This window comes from Mauremys mutica, chromosome 8 (assembly GCF_020497125.1).
Source record: "Mauremys mutica isolate MM-2020 ecotype Southern chromosome 8, ASM2049712v1, whole genome shotgun sequence".
Lineage (NCBI taxonomy): Eukaryota > Metazoa > Chordata > Testudines > Geoemydidae > Mauremys > Mauremys mutica.
Window position 1 is genome coordinate 81590614 of NC_059079.1, and position 22189 is coordinate 81612802.

At 38.3% G+C, this 22189-nt stretch overlaps 1 protein-coding gene across 2 annotated transcripts in view; it reads left to right on the forward strand.

The window, feature by feature from the left end:
• SLIT3 (slit guidance ligand 3) overlaps positions 1-22189 on the forward strand; it is a 768837-nt gene that overhangs the window by 304385 nt on the left and 442263 nt on the right. The window contains exon 1 of one of the 2 annotated variants that reach the window (XM_045026795.1): positions 13959-13993. The exons of the other annotated variant lie outside the window; for it this stretch is intronic. Within the exon in view, the coding sequence (XP_044882730.1) occupies positions 13974-13993 (20 nt within the window). The 5' untranslated portion in view covers positions 13959-13973. Of the gene's footprint in view, positions 1-13958; positions 13994-22189 lie in introns of those variants that run through there. 2 annotated transcript variants of the gene reach the window in all.

Sequence of the window (22189 nt, forward strand, 5' to 3'; positions counted from 1 at the left end):
TTAAAGCTATTTTGTAAATTATTTGGGAGTTTACATTGGTTGTGTGTTTTTGGGGATGGGGGGTTGCATGTATGAAGAGGTTTAACATTTGAGCTCAGTGCCCAAAGTTTCTAATTAATCTGGAGGTCTGGCAAAGATTGTTAATCGGTTGATTCACATTGTATAGTTTGGAAAGGAATAGAATAAGAGCAATGGTGGTGCAAGTACTCTAAAATAACTAATAGCTGTATAGAAGATAGTTTGAAAGCTCCTATTATCCCTGACTCATAGGGGCACAGTGGGACAATCAAAGATACTTAAAGGCAGAAGGCCTGATTCTCATTAACACCTAAGGTCCATTTATAACACTCTAGGAACAGAGAAGAGGCCTGAGAGTAAAATGAGAAACAGGCCCTAATGTTTTAAGGAGGAGAAGTATTGTGTTTCTATGCACTGTAAAATTAACATGTGGAACACCCAGCTGGAGGATATTTATATAAAAAAGACAGTGAGATTTTTTTTTAAGAGGAGTGCTTCAATTAGCTAAGTCTTAAAAGATGATAATTTATCATTCTCCACAGATAAGGTGATCACCATCTTGAAGTCTGGAAGAAATACATACCATCACCATAGTATTAGCCAGCTTGCCTTAATGGCCTTTTGCTCTTCTCTGAAGAAACATACTGGACAAGATGCCATATGAGAGCAGGTTAAACAGACAATTTGTTCTGATGTGGCAGTTGACACATCCCTATGACTGACCTATTTCTTTCAAAGAGGACAGCACTTAGACTGATAACATAGAACAAAAATAATATTTTATAGTGCGTTTTAGATTATGAGGACTGAAAAACACCAGTACAAAGTCACAGGAGTATAACACCAGGAGTGTAATTATTTGTGTAAAATATGGTAAAAGAGATGGTATGTATTTTTTTGTTGAGTGAGGTCATTTAGAATCTGATTTATACAGGGGTAGTGTTTCCATGAGACTGGTTGTGCCAGTCATCATTGAGGTTGAATCTGTTTTCTGCCTTTACCCTGCACTTCTTGGAAGTTGTGAAAGAATTCTATCTTTATCACTCACTCTCTTCTGAAAAGAATGGGAAGGTGATGGACTGAAAACCAATATTGCTTTCAGTAGTGTGGTGGTCCAGGTATTTAGCTGTGAGTATGTAAAGTTTTCTCTCCTTGAGCAGGTAGAGACAGCATATTGTGCATTAATAAATGTAGCTGTCTGAATTAATTACATCACCATCCCCCTTCACATTCAGTAGGTTGCCACCTGTCTACAAATTCTACTCGGAACTCCCCGTGGACTTAATTTAGTCTCCGTTTCTGACCCGAAAAGATTATTCCACAAAGATAATATATATTTTTAAAAAATCCAGCAGGGACACAGTAAAGAGACTAATTTCCAGCAGGGGTAAAACAGATAATGAAAAGACATCTTCTGGGAAGTACCAGAGTTAGAGTGAATGAGAAATAAACAGAAGGAGAGTATCATTTAAAAATTAAACACAACAGATGTTATACATCCATTTACTGTGGAAATAATCTAAGTTTTCTTTGCATACAATAAAATAAATCTATCCCTGATAACTAGCCAACCTAAAAAAATTCAGATGTTGGTCTTCAACTGTGTTATTAGTGAGAAAAAATCCCCTTACATTCCATTAAAATAGAAAAGTACAATTTTGTTTAGTTCTTCCATAAAAGGGGAAACAATGACTGAAGGAATTTTGCTCAAGTTCTTTTTTTATGAAAGTTCACCTTCAAGCATAGAACATTTCTTACCAAAAATAGAATTTTTCAGCAAGTTTTGAGGATGTGAATTCAGGGATTAAATGAAGGTCTGAATGCATGCAGCCTTCTCCATATAGTCTCCATAATCAGAATTGATCTATAAGTAATTGCTGGAATATTTATGAAAACATTGCTTAATATTTCACAGACATTAGTTTATTTTTCCAAGGATTTATTACTTTTCATTTGTGCCAGAATCCAGCTTTAACAGGCTGCAATGTGGTATCATTTTACACTTGAATGCATTGGACACCAACGTTTCACTTTCTCCCTGTCTCCATAGATACTGAAATAAGACATTAGAATGGCTAAGTTAGGAGAAATATATAATGTACGAAATCAGAATATTTGGGCATTGAGTTGGTTGTAGACATACATTCTTCTAGGTGACTTGTTTGAAGTAATTCGGATCCCCTCTGTGTATCAGTTTCAAAACAAATATGCTGAAGCCATGAGTTTGCATCATGGTGTGTGGTTGGGTGCCAGGGGGTGAAGCTTGTGAAAAATCACACTTAAATTAGAAAATGTATTATGATCTGCTAAAGGAATCTTTCTATCCATACACCTAATGTATGTGAAACTTCAGTTGTTACACACTTACAGGATGTGTACAGTGAGCACCAATAAAATCTTTACAGTTGCCTTTCCAAGTAACAATATTACTATAATAATTCTTAGCTGGCATATCTCTAGATCTCAAAGTGCTTTACAAAGGAGATCAGCATTATTATCCCTATTTTGTAGATGGGGAAACAGAGGCACAGTGACTTGCCCAAGGTCACCCAGCAGCAGAGCCGGGTATAGAACACAGGTCTCCTGCTTCCAGTCCAGTGTTCTATCCACGAGGTCACACTGTCTCTCCATGTTTTCCTCTGTACTTTGTTTGGAGACTAATACAAATACTGTGTTAACCTTACTCACTACCAAAGATAGAAATTATGTCAATTTTACTGGCAATTGGTAAAATATATTTAAAATATCATCTTTGCAGTATTGTCAGTAAAGCTGAAGTACAAACTCTGCTAGCCCACTCTTTGCTGTCCTTGATGATGCTAAAAAATACTAATGATTATTTCTTCTGATTGGTGAGTAAATTCCTTTTGCACTAAAAGGAGTAGAATTTTCATATCTGAGATAGTTTAGCTGTATATGTATTGTGTACATCTATATGTGGAGAAAAGATGTGGAGAAAGCGGGTGGGAGATACCTGTTGGCAAAAATGACTTTTTAACAATGCCCTCTACGTTTCCAGGGTGTGCAATCAAAAATGATAGTATACCACATCGTCTTTTTACTCTTTGTCACAAAACACTGGAAAATATGAATGTTGGCTTCTTTTGAAGATAAGTTTTTGGTAAATTTAAATGAGAAATGTATACGAGAGAATATCAAGCATTCAAAAAGCACAAAGTAAGTCTCCCAACTTCATGCAAAAATTGGTAAAATTCCAGCACCCAGAGAGTTACCTCACATTATGTCAACAGGAACAAAATATGAACTGCATTTGAACTGGAAGGATTTGAATAAACTATACACTTCAAACTTGCTGCAGTGGGGAATGTACCATCTTTCCCAAAGTGTCTCTTTTTCAATTGGCAGTCTGGATTATTTGGACAAAAAAGTCAGAGAGTGTAAGTAACTATGTTTCTGTCTGGCTGGCATGCCGGTTCAGCATCAGAAGTTATATTACTTAGAGTCAATATATTAACGTTTGTTGAATAGAACAAGTATCTTCCTGATTAAAATGGAGCAACAGCACTGCTACAATAAAGGTTGAGACGTTTACTGTTTAAGAGATTATCATTCTTATTATTACCACGTACTAAAATTCACATGGTGATTCAGATTGTCTTGAAATTTGCTGTAATTCCTGGGAGTGTGGGATAAGATTAGTGATCTAAATTTGGGGTCATTTGAGCCAGGGATTCCCAAGAAATAGGCCCCATAAAATCAGCTGTTTAGAAAATCATCTGATTATTATTATTATTATTATTATTATTTTGATGGGGCTGGGGGAGGAGTGAGGGATAGCTAGGGCTCAAGCTGTGGCTCTGATCCTCCCCCCATACTGATCCCAGCAGCTCAGTTGATGCCCAACACCCAGTGGCCCTTGGGGGAAGCAATATTGAAGAAGTTATTGCATGTAAAGTTTGGAACTCCAGGTCAGCACAAGCTCAACCAATGTTTCTGAAAGAATAAAATGTTCATGTGCAATAAGACTAAGGTTCTGCTGAAGCCAAATGTATTGCAGGCGGGATATTATCATAGTAACTAGATGGCTCACGGCAGGGGTGAAAGTAAGGTGGTACGGGCTGGTACGGCTTACTGGTAAAAAGTAGCTGGCAATACCAGCCCGTATGGCTGAATTTAAAGTGCTGCCGCAACTGCACTTTAACCTCGCTGCCCCTTTTGCGCCCCCCATCAGTGACCCTGCCGGGAACCTAGCACAGCAGCGGCGGCTGGAGCCCCAGGCCCTTTAAATCGCCGCTGGAACCCTGGGTGGCATGTGCCAGGCACCGCAGATGGGCTCGCTGGGGGACGCTGACCCCAGTCCCACCCCGGCTCATAGTGACATGCCGTGGTTGTTGAACTAGTGCTTCACTCATGCACTCAGAGTTCAAGCCCTACCCATGGTGGTTTTCATACAATATGTGTTGTCCATATCAGCCAGGACCACTGGAACAATTTGTATAATGGGGGTGCTGATAGCCATTGAACCAAACTGTAAACCCTGTATATAATGGAAACCACTTCAAGCCAGGGGGTGCAGCACCCCTAGTTACAGAATCTATGATATCAGCTGTTTTCTGCCTGCATTTTGCTCCTTTTGAAAGTTTTATCCTAAGAGCAAAATGTCAAGCCAGGACATACTAAATTTTCTTGTTTTTAATAGTTGAGATCAGAAAGGGTTTGAGTGGAATCTCTGGCACAACCACAGAGAGTGGAAAGTAGAACTGAGCAATAAGGAGCGGGACGACCCACTTTCCTTCCTCTTTCGAAGTTCACTTCCTACAAATATTCCAACAGTCAGTTTCCTGCTGGGAATATTTATATGAACAGCAAATCTTTAGCCAATTTCAGAGACTGTCTCCAAAACGATAATTTATACTTTATAAATGTGAATATTTGCACTGGAAACCTGATTCTAAAAGAGACACTCCCCAAGTTGGAAACAGAATCACACCATGTGGCCTAGTTACAGTTCAAATTTTAAATATCAAAAATACTCTGCCGAATGCTCACAACCTGGCTATTTGTAGCTTTAATTGATCAAATTTTAGGCTGTTTGTGGACAATTAGTGAACAGAGAAGGAGGCAAAATTCATTGGATGACTTATTTGCTGAAAATTATTATCCCAGCTCTAGCAGAAACCCTGATAACCTTAGTGGTTCAAACATTATCATCGAAAACCTAAGTGCTCGGGTTCTGCTGGGTCATGAATTGTGACTGCACTGGCAAATTCAGCGATGTCAGTGTAGTGGTTTATGTCTGAATTTATGTTCTGGAAGCAGGGGTATCTGTAGTGAAATATCTGAAAGGAGTAAGACCATAAAAATGTGTTTATTCTTTTGCTTTTAGATTTACTCATGGTTTTAATCCACCCAACAGGATACAAGTAGTGTAATAAGTTTGCCCTGGTTTCAGTAGTGGATAAAAACTGCAAGCAACGCATACATACTCATCAGCGGTATAGAGCATTGTTGTTGAATTGGCTATGGAGTGCTAAATTCTCCCTGGTTTATGTCTTCATCTGTTGGTTTAATCCACAGGATAGGACTCCTAGTATTTTGCTGAGGGGGAAGAGTGTCAGTGCAAAAAGCCATAATCTCCAGTTCTGGAGGTGACAGCAGGGAATCAGCCCTGCTTGAAGCATGGGCAGTGCTGTCCAAGACGCAGGAGTGGCGATGGCAGCTAGGAGCTGTGCTTCCTCTGTTTACCCCCTCAGTGGCATCTGACAGCAGGGATTCTCTGGGCTTCCATATGGAAATGAAAGCAGCCTCTTTCAGTGTATCTAAGGGTGTGTTTGCACTGAAGCTGGAAGGTGTACATTCCAGCTTGGGGAGACATACCTGCACTAGCTCTGATTGACCTAGCATGCTAAAAATAGATTGTATCTGTGGTGGTGGCATGAGCAGCAGGAGGGGCTAGCTGCTCTGAATACATATCCGTGGTCTCAGACAGGTTCACGGTCAGGGCAGCTAGCTCCTCCCGCCGCTGCAGCTATGCGTCTCTTTTTAGTGTACTAGCTCAGTGAGAGTTACCGTGGATATGCCTCCTTGAGCTGGATTTTACACCATCCTGCTCCAGTGAATGTTGTCTGCTTTCCACTCCTGTGAATGTCCATGCAACCCAGGACACAGAGCACTTTGTTGGTGCAAAGAAGTTCATTGAGAGTTAATCTGGCCCATTATAAAATACACGAAGAGAAATTCAGCTCAGAAAAGTTTAGCATAACTACAGTACTAATTAACATGTTTTTTTAGTATACAATTATGTTTTAGGCTGTAAAATACTCTGTGGTCAGCAGAGGGCACTGTATCCCACCAGCACTGACTTTCTGTGTGTTAAAAATCAGTAGTTTCCATATTTCTCTTGCTATTTTTAAAGAACGTTTTGTATGTGTATTTGATCTGCAGCACAGATTAAGGTTCAGAGATCGTAATGTTTTACATATGCCTTTCCTGAATTGAAACTTTCTGGCTGTAAAGAAAAAGCAGTTTGAACCTTATACCAAAGCTGTTAAAAAGTATGTTCCAGTGCAATAGTTGGTTCCAGGCTCTCATTTCCAGAAGTTAAGAGACTCTTGCTTAAGTATTTCTAGGGATTTAGTTACTTGTGTATGTTTGGGCAGGATCATTCAGCTCTCATTTAAAATTCTAAAGCCTTCCCTCCTCTCTCCCCCACCCCCACACACACTTTAAAGGAGAAAAGGTTAAGAAAGCACAACCAGAGAGGTTCATTGTTTCAGCTGGAAGGAGAGGGGTAGAATTCATCCTGCCATTGCTGTACTTTAGAAGATGGATGAGAAGAGGAATGAACAAATATTTTCTAAAATCACATCACCTCCAGGTTTTCTCTTCCATTTCAGGTACAGTCAGGTTTATTATATCAGTTGAAACTTATCCCTGGATGAGCTGGGAATATGTGTGGCATGAAAGCTTTAACAGACACAGTGTTTAGCTGGAGAAGCTCCCAGGTTTCATTGCAATAGACTCATATTGCAGTAATTCAGCCAGAGGTTAGGGGTCTGTTTCAGGAGAGGGTGAGGTTCTGTGGCCTGCAATGTGCAGGAGGTCAGACTAGATGATCACAATGGTCCCTTCTGACCTTCAAGTCTATGAGTACTTCCCTCCCTCTTGTGGTGTGGCCAGGCGTTTCAGGCCCATGTCACTGTGTTAGCTGGAAAGCGCTCTGACTTTCTCAACCTAATATAAACCAATATCCTAGAGAACAAAATGCTGTTTTCAATACAAATGCAAAGAGGGAAAGAAACATAATCAATTTCCATGTCAAAATACTTAGTGAAGTCTTAGATTTTTGTTGTATTCCCTGCACCTCTGAAAGTTAGCTATGCTGTTTTCACCATAACGTGTTGCCAAACATAGTTTACCAAGCTGTTCCTAGCTTTTCTGATTATGTGCTATTATTTTCTATGGTCTGTTGCATTGTTTTGCGGGTGAATCATACAGTGACTTTGTGGAAAACATAGAGTTTAGTGCTGGCTGGGTTTCTCTTCCCTGGAAGTCAGTTGCCCTAGGTGAGAGAGAGCAAACGATTTGCAGCTTTTTCTGGCAGCCTTTCAATGCATTTTTGCAGTCCTTGTGAATCTAAAAGGTCCTTTTGTTTAGTATTTGTGTGCTCCACCCTGTGAAATGTAGCATGCCCTTCCCTCTATTTGGAGTCAGTGGGAATTGAGGATGTTTTGCAACATGAGGAGTAAAGCCTTATATTTTTACCTGTGTGTGTCACTCTGATGACACCCATGACATAGGATATTTAGGGCACTAATTTAAGTTAATAGGTGCTTTGAAGTTTATTCTAATGAGAGCCAGATTAGGTCTCTCTTTGCCCATCAGATCTGAATCTGGCTGGCATTAAAAAAAAACGGACAATACTACTTGTAATACCTTTTATTGAAGACAGTATGAAAACAGAAGGGGAACCCTTTTACCAAGGAAAAAGCTAGTGTATTCTTTTGATGCATTGGCATAGAAGTATTTTAAGAGAGCAAATATAGTTAATAATACATAACACTGTAGATAGTTCATTGGTTAAATCAATGGGATATGAGGGTCAGTGAACTGGAACTGGTGTTAGAAGGAGTTGACCAGTAAATAAATAATTTATACTATATGGTGTCTTTTTTTCCCAAATTGAAAAATAGATAGAAAAATGAGAGGGACACATTTATAGAGGGAAAGAGACAGATGATGTATTTAATTCATACAGCTTTAAATATGAAAATAAGTTGTCTGTGCTGAATTAGCATTCTTTAGTTATTTTATTTTAGTTTGTTTAGTTGGTAGCCACATTAGCTGCTCTGCTGTGTTTTTATTTTTTTGCTTTATCAGAAGAATTGCAGATGATTGGTTAACATGGGAATGCTTCAGTTTCTGGAACTGAAAAGGCTTTTTGTAGTTTTGTTTTTTTTCCTCAGAGATCCAGGTCAGAGGCATACAAAGCTACTGCACCGGATTTTTTTTTTTTACATTCATTGTTGTAACTCTAGTTTTGTCTCCCAAAAATATTGTATCGTCCATACTAGCAAGCTACTTAAGAACTATCTTTGAGTAATTTCGTTAAGATGAGGTTTTGTACCCATGACAAAGAGGTCTATACATTACAATCTTGTTTGAGTAAAGGAAACCTAGATCTCCTCCTATCTTTGGCCTTAATCACACTGCTCTCTAACTCTCCAAACATCACATGTTGTGTCTTTGTAGGGTGGGTGCTCTGGGCTTGTTTTTGGTAATTTGATGGTTGTGGAATTAGATTTTTAACAATATTTCATCTGCTATGAAATAGGGATTGTGGGGAGGGGAATCAAGCAGGCAGTTTACTATATACATAGGTGTATGGATTACATGATTAAGATACAGTTGGTTAAATATTGTGTGTGTCAACCTTGATGGTTTCTCTTTTAACAATCATGTGTCAGATTTCTTTAGACAATAAAACAATTTTCCTTAACTGTGTGCAAATGAATACCTGAGATCAAGTGAGGAAAGAGTTCCTGTCTCTTAGAAGAATTGTTTACCTACTAAAATCCTGTATCCCTGTGGGGAATGAACAAGGTTTCCTAGGGAGAAAGCATTTTAGATAGTGCGGAAGGAGGAAACAAGGAAAAAGTGTTAAAAAGCATTTGTAACAACAGAATTCCTTTCAGTCGATCAAAAGTCCATTTTAACTAAACCAGCAAATCTTTATTGAAAAGTAAATTAATTGTCAAGCTAGTGCTTGCTAGCATGCTGTGTATTCACAGAGCCTAATTGAAAAGAAATTCCAGGGAGAATTACCTAAATCAGTTATGCAAACTCCCACTGGAGATTTGGATACTCTCCAGGATCTCTTATCCCTCCAGCTTTTAACTAGCATGCTGATCTCTGGTAAATGCAAGCTTACACAGTCTGTCCTAGAGCATCCTTACAAAAAGGCTGTGTAAGGCAAGTTGGAAGTGATTGCATCTGTACTGAGCCTAGTGCATATGCTATTAGATTGTAAACAGTTAATGTAATATATGGAGATATACCTATCTCATAGAGCTGGAAGGGACCCTGAAAGGTCATTGAGTCCAGACCCCTGCCTTCACTAGCAGGACCAAGGACTGATTTTTAGCCCCAGATCGACCCCTGCAAGGATTGAACTCACAACCCTGGGTTTAGTAGGCCAACGCTCAAACCACTGAGCTATCTCCCCCTGTTGTACTCCTAGTTCCTTGCCCCAAAAAACACAATACAAATGTATCATGATGGAATACTAACAAAAGAAAATAAATGTTTAATATTGAGAAGCAATGAAATATTCAGGAGAGCCTTGTGGATGGTCAAAGAGAGGTGAAAGCTGATGTCCGAAGTTAATGCTATAGTTAGGGCTTTCTGTTTTGCAGGATAAATCTATATAATGATTATGGTTCTACAGAAGTTCTCAGGCATTATTAAAACCACATGTTTGAATGGCTCATTGGGATAAACTCTGGAGAGAGACTTTACTGTATGTGTAGTTTGAAAGTTTTCTTTCTTCCTCATTGACTCTCTTATTCTTGCTCTGTTTCCTTTCTTTTGGAGGAGGTTGCCTGAAAGCAGTTGACTAGAACCTATTGAGGGGGTTGGTGTGGGAAGGTTAGGGTGGTGTACTGAGGAAGCAGAAACAAACAACTAGTGAGGCAAAGTAAATTACTAGAGAGGTGCCGGAGGCCTGGGATAGGAAGGTTAGAGATGGGAGAGGAGTATGTGGGGCAGAGGCAGTCAGGGAATTGAAGGTGGGAGAGGGGTAGGTAGGGAAGAGATAGTCAGGCAGGTGTGGGACACAGAACAAGAAGGAGGTGGAAGAGAGAGAAGACCACTTGAAGGAGCAGAGCTGACCCCCTGGCTCATACTGCAGCAACTTCTGCCTTGTTGCCGGGAGTAGGAGCTCCACCAGCAATTTTGCAGGCTGGAAGATCTGTGTATGGTTTTTATGGGTGGGAAGGAAGAAAATGTATTTTTAGCTTTTTACTGTAGTTTAGGAGCTGGGAACAGCGAGAAGTCAGTGCTGCATTTCCAGCCAGTATTCCACAGACCACCTGGCCAAGGTCCACGGAGCACAGTTTTGAGAAGTGTTGAGGCTGATAGACAAAACAACTCGGAAGAAATATATAACCCAGCATGTCTCCCCAGACTTGAAGTTTCTGAGTGGATGTGAAAATGAACTCTTCCCAGAGTTGGTCGGGAAATTATTTGTGTTCCTTGAAAAACGTTAACAAAGACAAATAATTGTTTGGTTTTCCTTTTTTCTGCATTTTGGGGGGTTTTTAAGTAATATTTTTGACTAAAATAACTTTTTTATAAAAAATAGACTTGAAAAGCCATTTTTCATTGAAGAAACATTTTGATGGAAAACTTTTGACCAGCTCTACTTCTCCCACTATTTTTTGCTATTGTGTTTTTGTTTCCAGGCATCTCTGCACCTCCTGGCTCCAGTCAGAGCTGGAAAAAAGAGTACAGGGATGATTCTTCCAATAATATATCCCCAACAAAAACCAGAGGACGCTGGGTAATTTTGTATGAGAGCTGGCCCTCTTGGCATTTCCAACCAAATTTTGAAGAGTCAATAGACACGGCTAAGGAATTCCTCCTTGGAGTGCTTAGCCAAACATTATCCCTGAGCCCATGAAGTTTTACCCAGCATGTGCATATATGAAAGTCATATGCAGTAATGATAGCTGTGTGGCATCCTTATACCCGACTTTGTGCATCTTTGCCACATATGCAGTAATAGATGGTGAAATGTTCATGTTGTGTAATTAACAAGGAATCACAATACAAATGTATTTTTGTGAATATTTCCATTGTACTGTATCTGCTTTATTAACATATGTGCCAGTTTACTTACCAACAGATAATTATTTTTGTAACGTTGGGATTTTCTTGCCTGTTAGAAGGACCATAATAATTTTTCTTCGTTTCTCCGCCCTCCCCCCCAATATGTTATAATTGCTATGGATAAGTATTTGAGTAGAAGCAGGCTGAAGCTATGTTATCCCCCGAACTTGATATGTTGTGCAATAACTATTGAGGCAGGGGAGAGAATGTCACAGAAGGATGAAGCTATTCCACCATGCATGGGATAGGTCAGTCCTGACCGGGGGGAAAGAGAGGCCTTTCCCAGATTGATTTTATAAACATTTAATGGGGATAGGCTGTTCTATGGGTAGAGAGGAAGAGTCCCTCAAAATCTGGTTATAGACACTAATTTCCCGGTTGCTTCCATGATGCATCTCTACATCACTGGCAGTGTCATCTATAACTTCCAGTTAGCTGACAATGTTTAAAAAAGACAAAGGATGTGTGAGGAAGAGCACCCATAAAACTAAAAATCAATTCTAATATATATCATTACATAGAGTGATTAGAGCCTGAAGCCTGAAAACAAAATGCAAAATGGCAGCCGTAATGGACACTGTTGTCCAAAATAATGTGACCTCACAGGCATGGTGTGCATGGATACTGGAAGTGGGATCCATGTGGACAATAAGTCTCGAACTTACTGTAAGGTATCACTGATCATTCTAGTCGTCCGCCACTGCCTTGCTGCCATGCCTAATTTTCAGTAATATATTTTTTTTCAGTCAGAAAAATAGTCTAGGCAGGCATAACGGTTGCATCTATCTATTTCATTCAGTTGTGTTCATATGAATTTGCATATAAAATATCATAGTGTAAACTAACAAGGCTGTGCTGTCAAAAATATCACTGTCAGGACTCTAAAGCAGAAACAATCATTTTCCCTTTGCATTTTTGGAAATATTCAGGAATTTTGAAATTAATAGAAACTGTATCTGTCAAATACCATTACAGAGTCTCTCATTCCCATTTATCAAGCTGTTGACTAGTAAACTGTCAGAAAAATCAGGTGAATATGTTTGTTTATCAGCTTTGTCAAGTGGCATGGGCACATTGCTTCTTTTCTGGACAAAAAACTTTATAGGATTGTACAAAAATTAAAGGCAAAATAGTTCTTGCCTTCCTTGGCTGAGCTAAAATATATTGAAAGAAGAAAGAGAATCTGGGCCCCCTGGCTGCTACTATAATACAAATATTTAATAACTAGCATAAATATGGAACAACTGGAGAACACAGAGCTCATTAGCAGCATACTTTACACTTGTCTGTTTGTATTGAGCTTAATGTCTCCTTTTAGAAGTAAAGCCACTACAGATGCTTCATGTCAGCTGAGGAGAATAAACCTCCATATATATTTTATTCATCACAACCTAAAACTGATTCATTCCTCGTCCGCATTTAAAATTAGGCTCATTTAATGGTCTCCATCATTTCTGCTTCAAAGAAAAACACAAACAGCAGCTCTGGTGTAAAATAACATTTTTTTCCAGATAGATTTTATTCCACCTTTGAGGTAGATTTCACACATGCATCGCTGTACAGAACTAATGTATGTGTGTATCATATCCTCATTCCTCCATGTATGTAGTTGCAGAATGTGATGTTTTTATAGTCTGTAGTCACTGCTTTACTTAAATGAGACCCTCCCAAGGTTCAGAGGCTTAGTTCCAAAGATTCATATTTAGAACACATAAGTGGCTGGAAGTCTCCTAAAAGTGACCTTTTTTGTTGTATTTTAACAATTCTTCTCCTATCTGGAACCCAAAAATATTGTTAAGTGAAGTTATTTGATTGGGCTAGTTTGCGAAGATGATTTGTATGTGTGTTCTTATGTTACCCCAATGAGTTACTTCATCTCTAGTTAACAGTACAGTATAGTAACTAAAAGTAACAATAACCACCGACATTATGAGAAAAATGTAAATAGTTAAGGATAGTATTCACAGTAAATGTGAAAAGTATTCTGTGAAAGAATAGTTAAAAAAAAGAAAGGAGAGAAACCTAAGATGACTTCCTACTCTATTTCTGTTTTAATGCTCTTAGATGAAAGTGCAGTGAAACTTTGGTTTTTCTATTGCAATATTTACCTGAGGAAGATATGCTGCATAAATTAAATACATTAAAATATTAAAAATACAATCAAGTTCTCAAAGTCATTTAGCTGCTAGATTAAGCTTCATCTGTGTCCCGTTTGAAAAGAAGCAGGTATATAAATGTCTGACAGAAATTGCAAAGATAAGATTGAATACTCACCTGGGGAGACTTACAAGTGTTTCATATTCAAAGCATGTGTTCCTAATGCTAATCAGATATGAATAAGATTAAACTCTTACAGCTGGAACAGAGCTGCTTGCTTTTATGTTCCTTTTTTTTTCCAGAATGGTAATAAACACTCACGATCATATCTCATGATCAATATAGTATATCTGCAGGCACTTGTTGCACATTATGTTTTCCTAAGCTCTGACCAGTCTCAGATAAGGGAGACTGTTGTGGAGATATGTTGTTTATGGAGATACTGAACATTCAAGGCTTGCATCCAGGCCCTTTTGAAGATTAATATATACTGAATACCAAAGCACAAAATGGAAAGAAAGAGGTTCATGTAAGACAATGATTATAACACTTCAGTATGTTTGGGTTTTCCAGAGTACTTTTCTGGGTAACAGAACTGGCTTCCAAAGGCTTTGGGGTATATCTTTTGCTGATGTGAATTGTCATAGTTCCATTGAAGCTAGTGGAGTTGTGACATTTTATGCTACCTGAGCATATAACCCTCTTTTTGCAAACAGGTGAGTGACTTTCAATGGCACAGATTCTCTTAGCTAACATTCTGATTATTGAAAAAGAACTGGAGAAGGAACCCAGCAGTTGCATACATTTTTTCCCTTAAATATTTTAATAACATTATTGGAGAAACAAGATGGGTGAGGTAGTATCTTTTATTGGACTTCTGTTAGTGAGAGAGAGACGCTTTCAAAAGCTTGTCTCTCACACCAACTAGCATGTAATATCATTATTGTAAGTTGTTGGTTTTTGGAGTATTATTGTAAATAATGTAGTCACTTTTTAAAGGAGAACATGGTCAATGTCTGCACCAATATTTTATTCCTGTTTTGAAGCAAATTTTAATGTTTGGATTGTTTGCAGTTGTTTTATCAGTTAACTGTAGTGTACTGAGATTGAAAGGAAAGCTGCAAGACGCCAGGAATGAGCTGGACAGGAAATGTCCCTGTGTCCTGAAGAATTCATCCCCTTGAGCATTAATCCCTCCTAAATCTGTTTTATCTTTTCTAATTCCCTGTTTTCTTCATAAAAATGTCTCTCTTATCTCTAATTAGAATCATTGGCTTGCAGTCTTCAATGGCAATTTGTTTCACATGTTTGTTTCTTAGTGGAATCTGCCTAGGAGCTGATGATATACTCCTGTTTTCCCTGGCTTTTGAACCCCTTTCTGGTGCACTAGAGTTTGTCTGCACTTTGCCAAACCCTTTCATAATTCTTCAAGGCAGGTATTTTCAAAGTAATGTTGGGGAGTTTGGCATCCAAATCCCCGGCATCTTTGAAAATCCCAGCCACAATTCCTCCATTTGATGACTTCAAGCTCTTCTCTCTCTCCCTGAAACTAGAATGACCAAGTTTAGCCTTTCCTCACTACAAATATGTTTTAATCCCACAGTTGGCCTGATTGTGCTATATTGTACTGTCTCTATGGAAAGATCTTTTCTATTAAAGACGACCAAATTTTAATGCTTTGTCATTTGAGGTCTAGACAGTGTTCTGAAAAGGAACAAACCATGTTTTGATTTCTATTGTTTCCACACATGGAAGCATCCTAATATCCTGATTTGTTTTCTGTACTGCAGACATGTTGCACTGACTGCTTCAAGAACTTCCAAACAATACCCCCTAATCCTTTCCCCTGATTCTATACACATTGTATGGCTGCTGCTTTAAAAATAAGCTCTCTATTTCATTTGTTTTCCCCCGAGACTTGTCACTTACTTTAAAATTATAAGTTTCCTTTTATTTTGTTTTTTTGCCCCATCAACCTAGAATAACAATATTTTGGTCTAGCTCTTTGGATTATTTCTTGTCCTTTTAGTTGAGCAATATTTTTCCTTTCTAGACCACCTTTTATTTGGGTATCTCAAAGCTCTTTAACGATCCATTAAAGAATTTCTTATTTTATTAGTGTTTAAACTTTCTCAGCTTATCAAGGCTGTTTTTGTTCATCATTTATTGTGGACAACGTTTCTCCAAAACACTCTTGGTGAATTTGCTGCTAACCCCTTCATATTTTTGATCATTCAGCAAGCTGTTTGCCCTCTGCCTAGGACATTAATTTAGCCAACTGTGTATGGAATCATATGAAGAGTATATAAATGGAAACTCTCATTGTCTTCTGTCACTGTTGGCTGTAATGTATAGTCAAAGAGTGTGCCTTTCTCTTATAATTCCATGCTGATGGCTTCTATCAAATTATGCTTTTCAAGCATGCACTTGCTAAATCCAACTATGATTATATATATGCTTATGAAAACATACATGCTACATAAAATAGTTTTACTGTATAGGCCAGTCATCAATGCAGTTCCAATAAATCAGCCAGTTACAAAAATACAAATGCATTAATGTATTACAATATTTGGCTATTCAAAACCAGTTATGATGTCACCTTGTGAAAATTTTAGGCTCAGTCCAGGACACTAGCACTCCTGAGAAAAATAAAAAAATAGAAGGTATCAGAGGGATAGCCGTGTTAGTCTGGATCTGTAAAAGCAGCAAAGAATCCTAAAAAAATAGAAGTTTCCCATCAATTTTTAATGTACGTTGAACTAATATAAAGGTTACTACTAAAATGTGCACTGAAAATTAATGGATTCTTCATATATATGATTCACTAATGACTGTAATTAGAACACTAGAGTACACAAGGGATGAAATTTATGTTGATTAAGTAATTAATCGACTACCATGTTGCAAATTCTACCCATTCATTATACCTCTGGCTTAAGGTATAGATTCAAGATTCTTATTTCTTTATAACATTTTATTACAAATATTAAGGTTATATTGGAAGTTACAGAGTGGAAAACAAAGATGGTTATATAGTGTTTATAATGTTTCAAAGACTGAACTTAACTTAAAATACTAGAACTTTATCAAGTAACCATAAATTGAATCCATAAAACTATATTTTTCACAATAAAACTTATTGCACTGCATTAACTTATTTTTAATTATTTTAACATATTCTGAATAGATATATTTTATATTAGTATCTAACTATGGATCTTGAATGAGGCCCCTCATTTGCCAAGCAAGCTGGAATGCCATTTTCAAGCTATATAAAATCAACCAAATAACTATATTAGAATCTAGTTAGAATGTATATAGGTACTTACTTAATTTCTTAACATACCAATACAATTCAATGTTACCTTCCAGGTAGTGATTTTGAAAGCCTAATTCACACACACAAATAAATCACACACCAAACCCCTAATATGCTGATAATGATGTAAAGCTTCTTTTTTGGTGTAAATACAAACAGATTTATGTACTTACTTGAAAGCATGTAACTTGAAATAATTGAGATGTCAATAGAATCATGTTCTGGGTCTCTGCAGGTTTGCCCGTCTTTCCAGGTACCATACTTGAATCTGTCTTTCGTATTTTGGACAGGAAGCTCAGAAATCATGGTGTGAGGGATCAGAAAGTAAAGTTTTGACATGTGGAAATAGTTTTTATCCCTGAGGATCTTGGTCACTCTTTCCCATAGCACCTCCCTCAGGGTCCCTGAGAAATCAACATTGGGCCCAATCTGAAGTAGTTTGACACAGACCAGTAAAAGCCTATATATATAATTCTAGTGTCCTGAAATTAGCAGAATTAGGTCAGACTTGCTTACTATTTTTGCCAGACATCAGAAATTTATAAATATTCTGGTGTCCAGACATTGACTTAATTTTGAGATGTGACTTTTGCATTCCTGACCACATACACCAACATTTAAATTGGTTAATATCCATTAACAAACATACACATGGTCACAATGCTGGCTCTAGCTCTGGATTCAACACAGGGATGTCCAGTATGATTACCAACATAATTTTAGTCTTGACTTTGACAGAAGTTACTCTTCCCTATTTCAAATAACATCTTATTTCCTAATCTATATCTTCACTGGACAAGAAATCACTACAAATTATTTTACATTTTAGCTCAGTAATATACAGATGTTTTAAGCTTTTCGGCTGGAATTTTCAAAGGAGCCTCTGGGAATTAGGATCCCAAATTTACTTGAAAGGCAGTGGGAGTATGGCAACTAATCCTCTTGGCATCCTTTGAAAATCCTATCCTTAATACTTTATATTCACTCCCACCTATTAACGATTAACATCACTATGAGTCACAATTTTGGGGACCTCCAGTTGTTCTCGTATTGTGTAGCCAATTTCAAGAGTAATGAAGTCTGGGCTTCATCATAATTTCAGAACATGTATTAGTCTCATGAATAGAGGTTTTGATTAATAAAACCAAAAGCAAATTGCATTCCTGTTTTAACAAACTTATCCCAAAGAGATTTAAATCTTAGTCTCTGGGGCTGTGTTCTATGAAGCACTTCAGGGAAAATTTAGAACCCTTCAGTCCTGATAAATGACTTTCATTTTAATAATTATTTTCAGTGTTTATATCAGTTACCAAAAATGGTAAAAGTAATTAACAAAATTATGGAAGTATCTTACCTCCCAACACCTTACCTCAAAGGAGCATAAAGGGAAGACAGTGTATACCACCCTCTCCACAAATATGATAAGTTCAAACTTCTCATCAAATACTACATCCAATTATTTTGGACAAATTACTGGAGTATTCTCTTCCGCAGCATCCCTCTTTAAGGCCACTACTAATTTTTTTATGTTCCCTTGACAGCACAATTTCAACAAGTCATTGTGTAAAAAAGTGGGTTCCCAAATGCTTCATTAAATTTAATGTTTAACCAAGTTTTTGCTGTCTATCACAGATAGATTTGTACTATGTTGAAGAGAAATTAAGCAGATCTTATTCCTGAATCTGTCTGTTAGGAACCTATATCAATCAGTTCAGGAAGGCAATCTCATTAGGTTCTGTTATGACTGAAGCACCAACATATGCATCATGCATTAGAGTTAATGATGCTTACAATTTTGTATTTGCATTCAAACTCTCTTCAAAAGCGCTGTGTGTGTGTGTGTGTGTGTGTGTGTGTGTGTGTGTGTGTGTCTCTGAAACACCAACGTATGCATCATGCATTAGAGTTAATGATGCTTACAATTTTGTATTTGCATTCAAACTCTCTTCAAAAGCAGTGTGTGTGTGTGTGTGTGTGTGTGTGTGTGCGTGCGTGTTTTTTTAAATGAAATAGTCTGTCAGGAAGGCGGAACGTCACCTGTGTTGTTAATCTAATTTGTAAAACCAAAGTGCAAATGAATCATCTCAGCAAGAGACAGGAGTATTCTTTGCTCTTTAAGATAACCTATAATCTGTTTGTTCTAATTTTTTCTGACACCTGGAGTAAGTTTTACATTAGTTCTCCGTGAACAACCACAGAATGGGGAAAGACCTGACTTGTTATTGGGTATCCACTGACCAGGACAAGAGGTAAACAACTTTCCGGTTAAGTAAAACCACATGCAAAGTCCTATCTAAGTGTAAGCAATATGAGAGATGAGGTATAAATCATAACTCCTCTGGGAGATGAAGTTTTCACTAATTATGTTAGGTATCATTTTTTATTTCTAAGGAGGGAATCTCCTTGTCAGGATAAATATTAGGTTATAGCACTAATGATAGACCACTGAGAGCTGCAGGATAAATTGGAGATTGCTGGCATTACTAAAAATTAGTACTCTGTTAACCTTCACATCTGGGAAGTAGGTTGTAAGTTAACACCTGTCTTGTAGCAATTTCTTATGACTGAAGTTATGTATTAACCAGTAGAAAAAAAGAAAACTTTCAGGTGACACACATGAAAATGTTACATGATTTTTGCAACCTTCTATTTTCCTTTATAGAAGGGAGAAGAGGTATTTTTAAAGAGCATTTAAAATTTAGATGACTTTGGATTTTTCTTTAAAAAAAATTCATAGTTTGCATTTTTTTAATATATATATATTCTGGAGTTCAGGGTCTGGTTGGAGTTCTGGTTGGAGCCAAGCAAAATGAGGGCAGACGTTATATTAGCTTTTCCACAAAAAAATTCTAATACACCTCAGTCTAGACCCATACATACATGGTATTCCAATCCAGAGAGTCCTCTGAGCCACTGCCAATTGTCCCTAATGGCTGCAAAGTGAATCCATGTACATATATCTTCATATGCAAGAAGTGTGTGTATTAGACAGTTATATATAATATATGTATGTTTGTTTTGTGATCAGAACAAATGTTTGCAAATAACAAAGATGAGATCACCAAACTTATTTTCATTTGTGGCATATTAGAGAGACAAGGTGGGTGAGGTAATACCTTTTATTGGACCAGCTTCTGTTGGTGAGAGAGACAAGCTGTCAAGCTTTCTGGGCAAGCCTGAAAGCTTGTCTGTCTCACCAACAGATGATGGTCCAATAAAAGATATTACCTCACCCACCCTGTCTCTTGTAAATTAAGTGTCTTTATTAATACCATGATTTTTAATGTCTAGCAAAGATATGAATTTAAGCTCGTCTTTTGAAGGTGTTGTGAAGGTTTCCTTTGAGGACGAGGACTGAGAGGTTAGATGTGGCTGGATTGTTTTGTGAAAAGTGTTTACCCACAGCTGATTTGGTGTTTTTTGTCTTTTATCATTTTTCTGTGTTAGTTCATTTGAGAGCGTGGTGACTTTTTGGTTTCACCCACCTCATTCTTATTGGGGCATTTTGTTGGATATGTCAAGTTTTGAATGCTAATCTCCAGACGCCACAATGAGCAGAGTATTAACTCACTGTACTTCTTAGGCCATAGAAACTGATTTACTTCTTAGGCACTGTCATAGAAAATTAGTTTGGATATTAAGTGTCTCAACAAGACAAGAAGAGCGAGCAGTAGCTCCAGTATAGAAGAAATATGTGTAGTTAGGGAAACTATTTCAAGTACAACAGCATAGCGGTTGTGGCAATATTCCAGGTCTGTTTGTGCTGCTATGTCTGGGCATCCAGTTAAAGACAAATATATGAATAACTTATAGCACGTTTTAAATATTTGCAAGAACAAACAGTGAGATTACGTGACTGCAGCCTCACAGATAAAAGCATGGGGCTTCCTTCACACTGGTACATGAGCCCGTGGGATAGCAGGGCACTGCTCCGTGCTACTCTGGGAAGAGGGATTGAGAAAGCTTTGATTTATGCTGTGTGGTAATGTGTGAAAAACCCAGCGCTGCATTGCAATCTCCAGTGATTGGCTGTTTCCATTGTGAAACTGGGTTGACTTATCCCCATTCTCTGGATTCTCCTTTCAGCAAGACATTCTGCATGCATATATCTAAGCCTAGGTGTGAAGGGCTGTTCACCCCACACAGGACTAGAAGCCGTTAAGGTGCCCAAGTAGGCCAAGTAACTGGCCCAGGTTGCACCTGGAAGAGTAGCCAAGAAGGAGGCTCAGCTGGGCAGGAATAGGCCAGGCCTGTAAAGCCCAGGACCTGAGAACAGACAGGGCTGCTGGCCAAAGGGCAGTCACTCCTTCGGAAGAGGGAGGAGAGAGTTGGTTTGGAGCTGGTACTCGCAGAGAAGGGCAGAGATCAGGAAGAATAGGAAGCAGTCCAGGGAAGGAGCAGTGAAGGCTGAGAGGGTAGAGCTCAGAATTGCTGAGCTGATGGTCCCTGGACTGGACCCTGGAGTATGTTCCTCTACTGGCCACTGGGGAAATGACACCATCAGGAAAGCACAGGAAAAGATTGTCTGGGACTGTTTTCATAGAAAAGAGATCAGCAACCTTTGGCCCGTGGCCCGCCAGGGTAAGCCCCCTGGTGGGCCGGGCCAGTTTGTTTACCTGCTGTGACCACAGATTCGGCCAATCGCGGCTCCCACTGGCCGCAGTTCGCTGCTCCAGGCCAATGAGGGCTGCGGGAAGCGGCGGCCAGCACAACCCTCGGATGTTTAAAGATCTCTGTCTACTCAGAATTCACAGAAGCCTAAAATCTTCATACTTGCTTATGAGCTACTTACCATGTATGGGGCACTGAGATTCTACCTTCCATCAGGTCACTGTCCTGCTGAAGTCTGGAAATTGTCTTGTCTTATTTTTCACATACAGGCAGGACACATTATATTCTCCCCAACTAGCATCCCTCTTAATGAAAGATAACCTGCTGTATCCTATGCACCCGCCAAATACAGAAAAAAACCACCATTCTGCATTCTCCATATATCTTAGAAAGCAACCATCATAAATAAATCTGTCTGCACCTTGTCAACATAGAACAAATAGAGGCCTCACAACAATTGCCTGCATAACTGTATGGATTGTATAACCCTAAATAAAATAACATTGAAAAAGAGTGTTTCAAAATAAATTTTAGTGACTTATGACAAACAAAGGCCAATTAAATATCTTTCTAATGCAGAAAGAGTCTTCCAGCGGCTAATGCAACATTATCGCAAACATGATTAAAGGCCTAGATTCTTGGTTCATGAACTCAGACAAGAGTGCAATTGGATAAATGTTGAAAGATAAATCTTTTATATTTCCGTGAGAATGCATCAGAAGGGGTTTGGTGGGAGTATCTACATTTTGGATTCATATCTTCAAGGTAATCTTTTCAGTCATGGGACCCAGA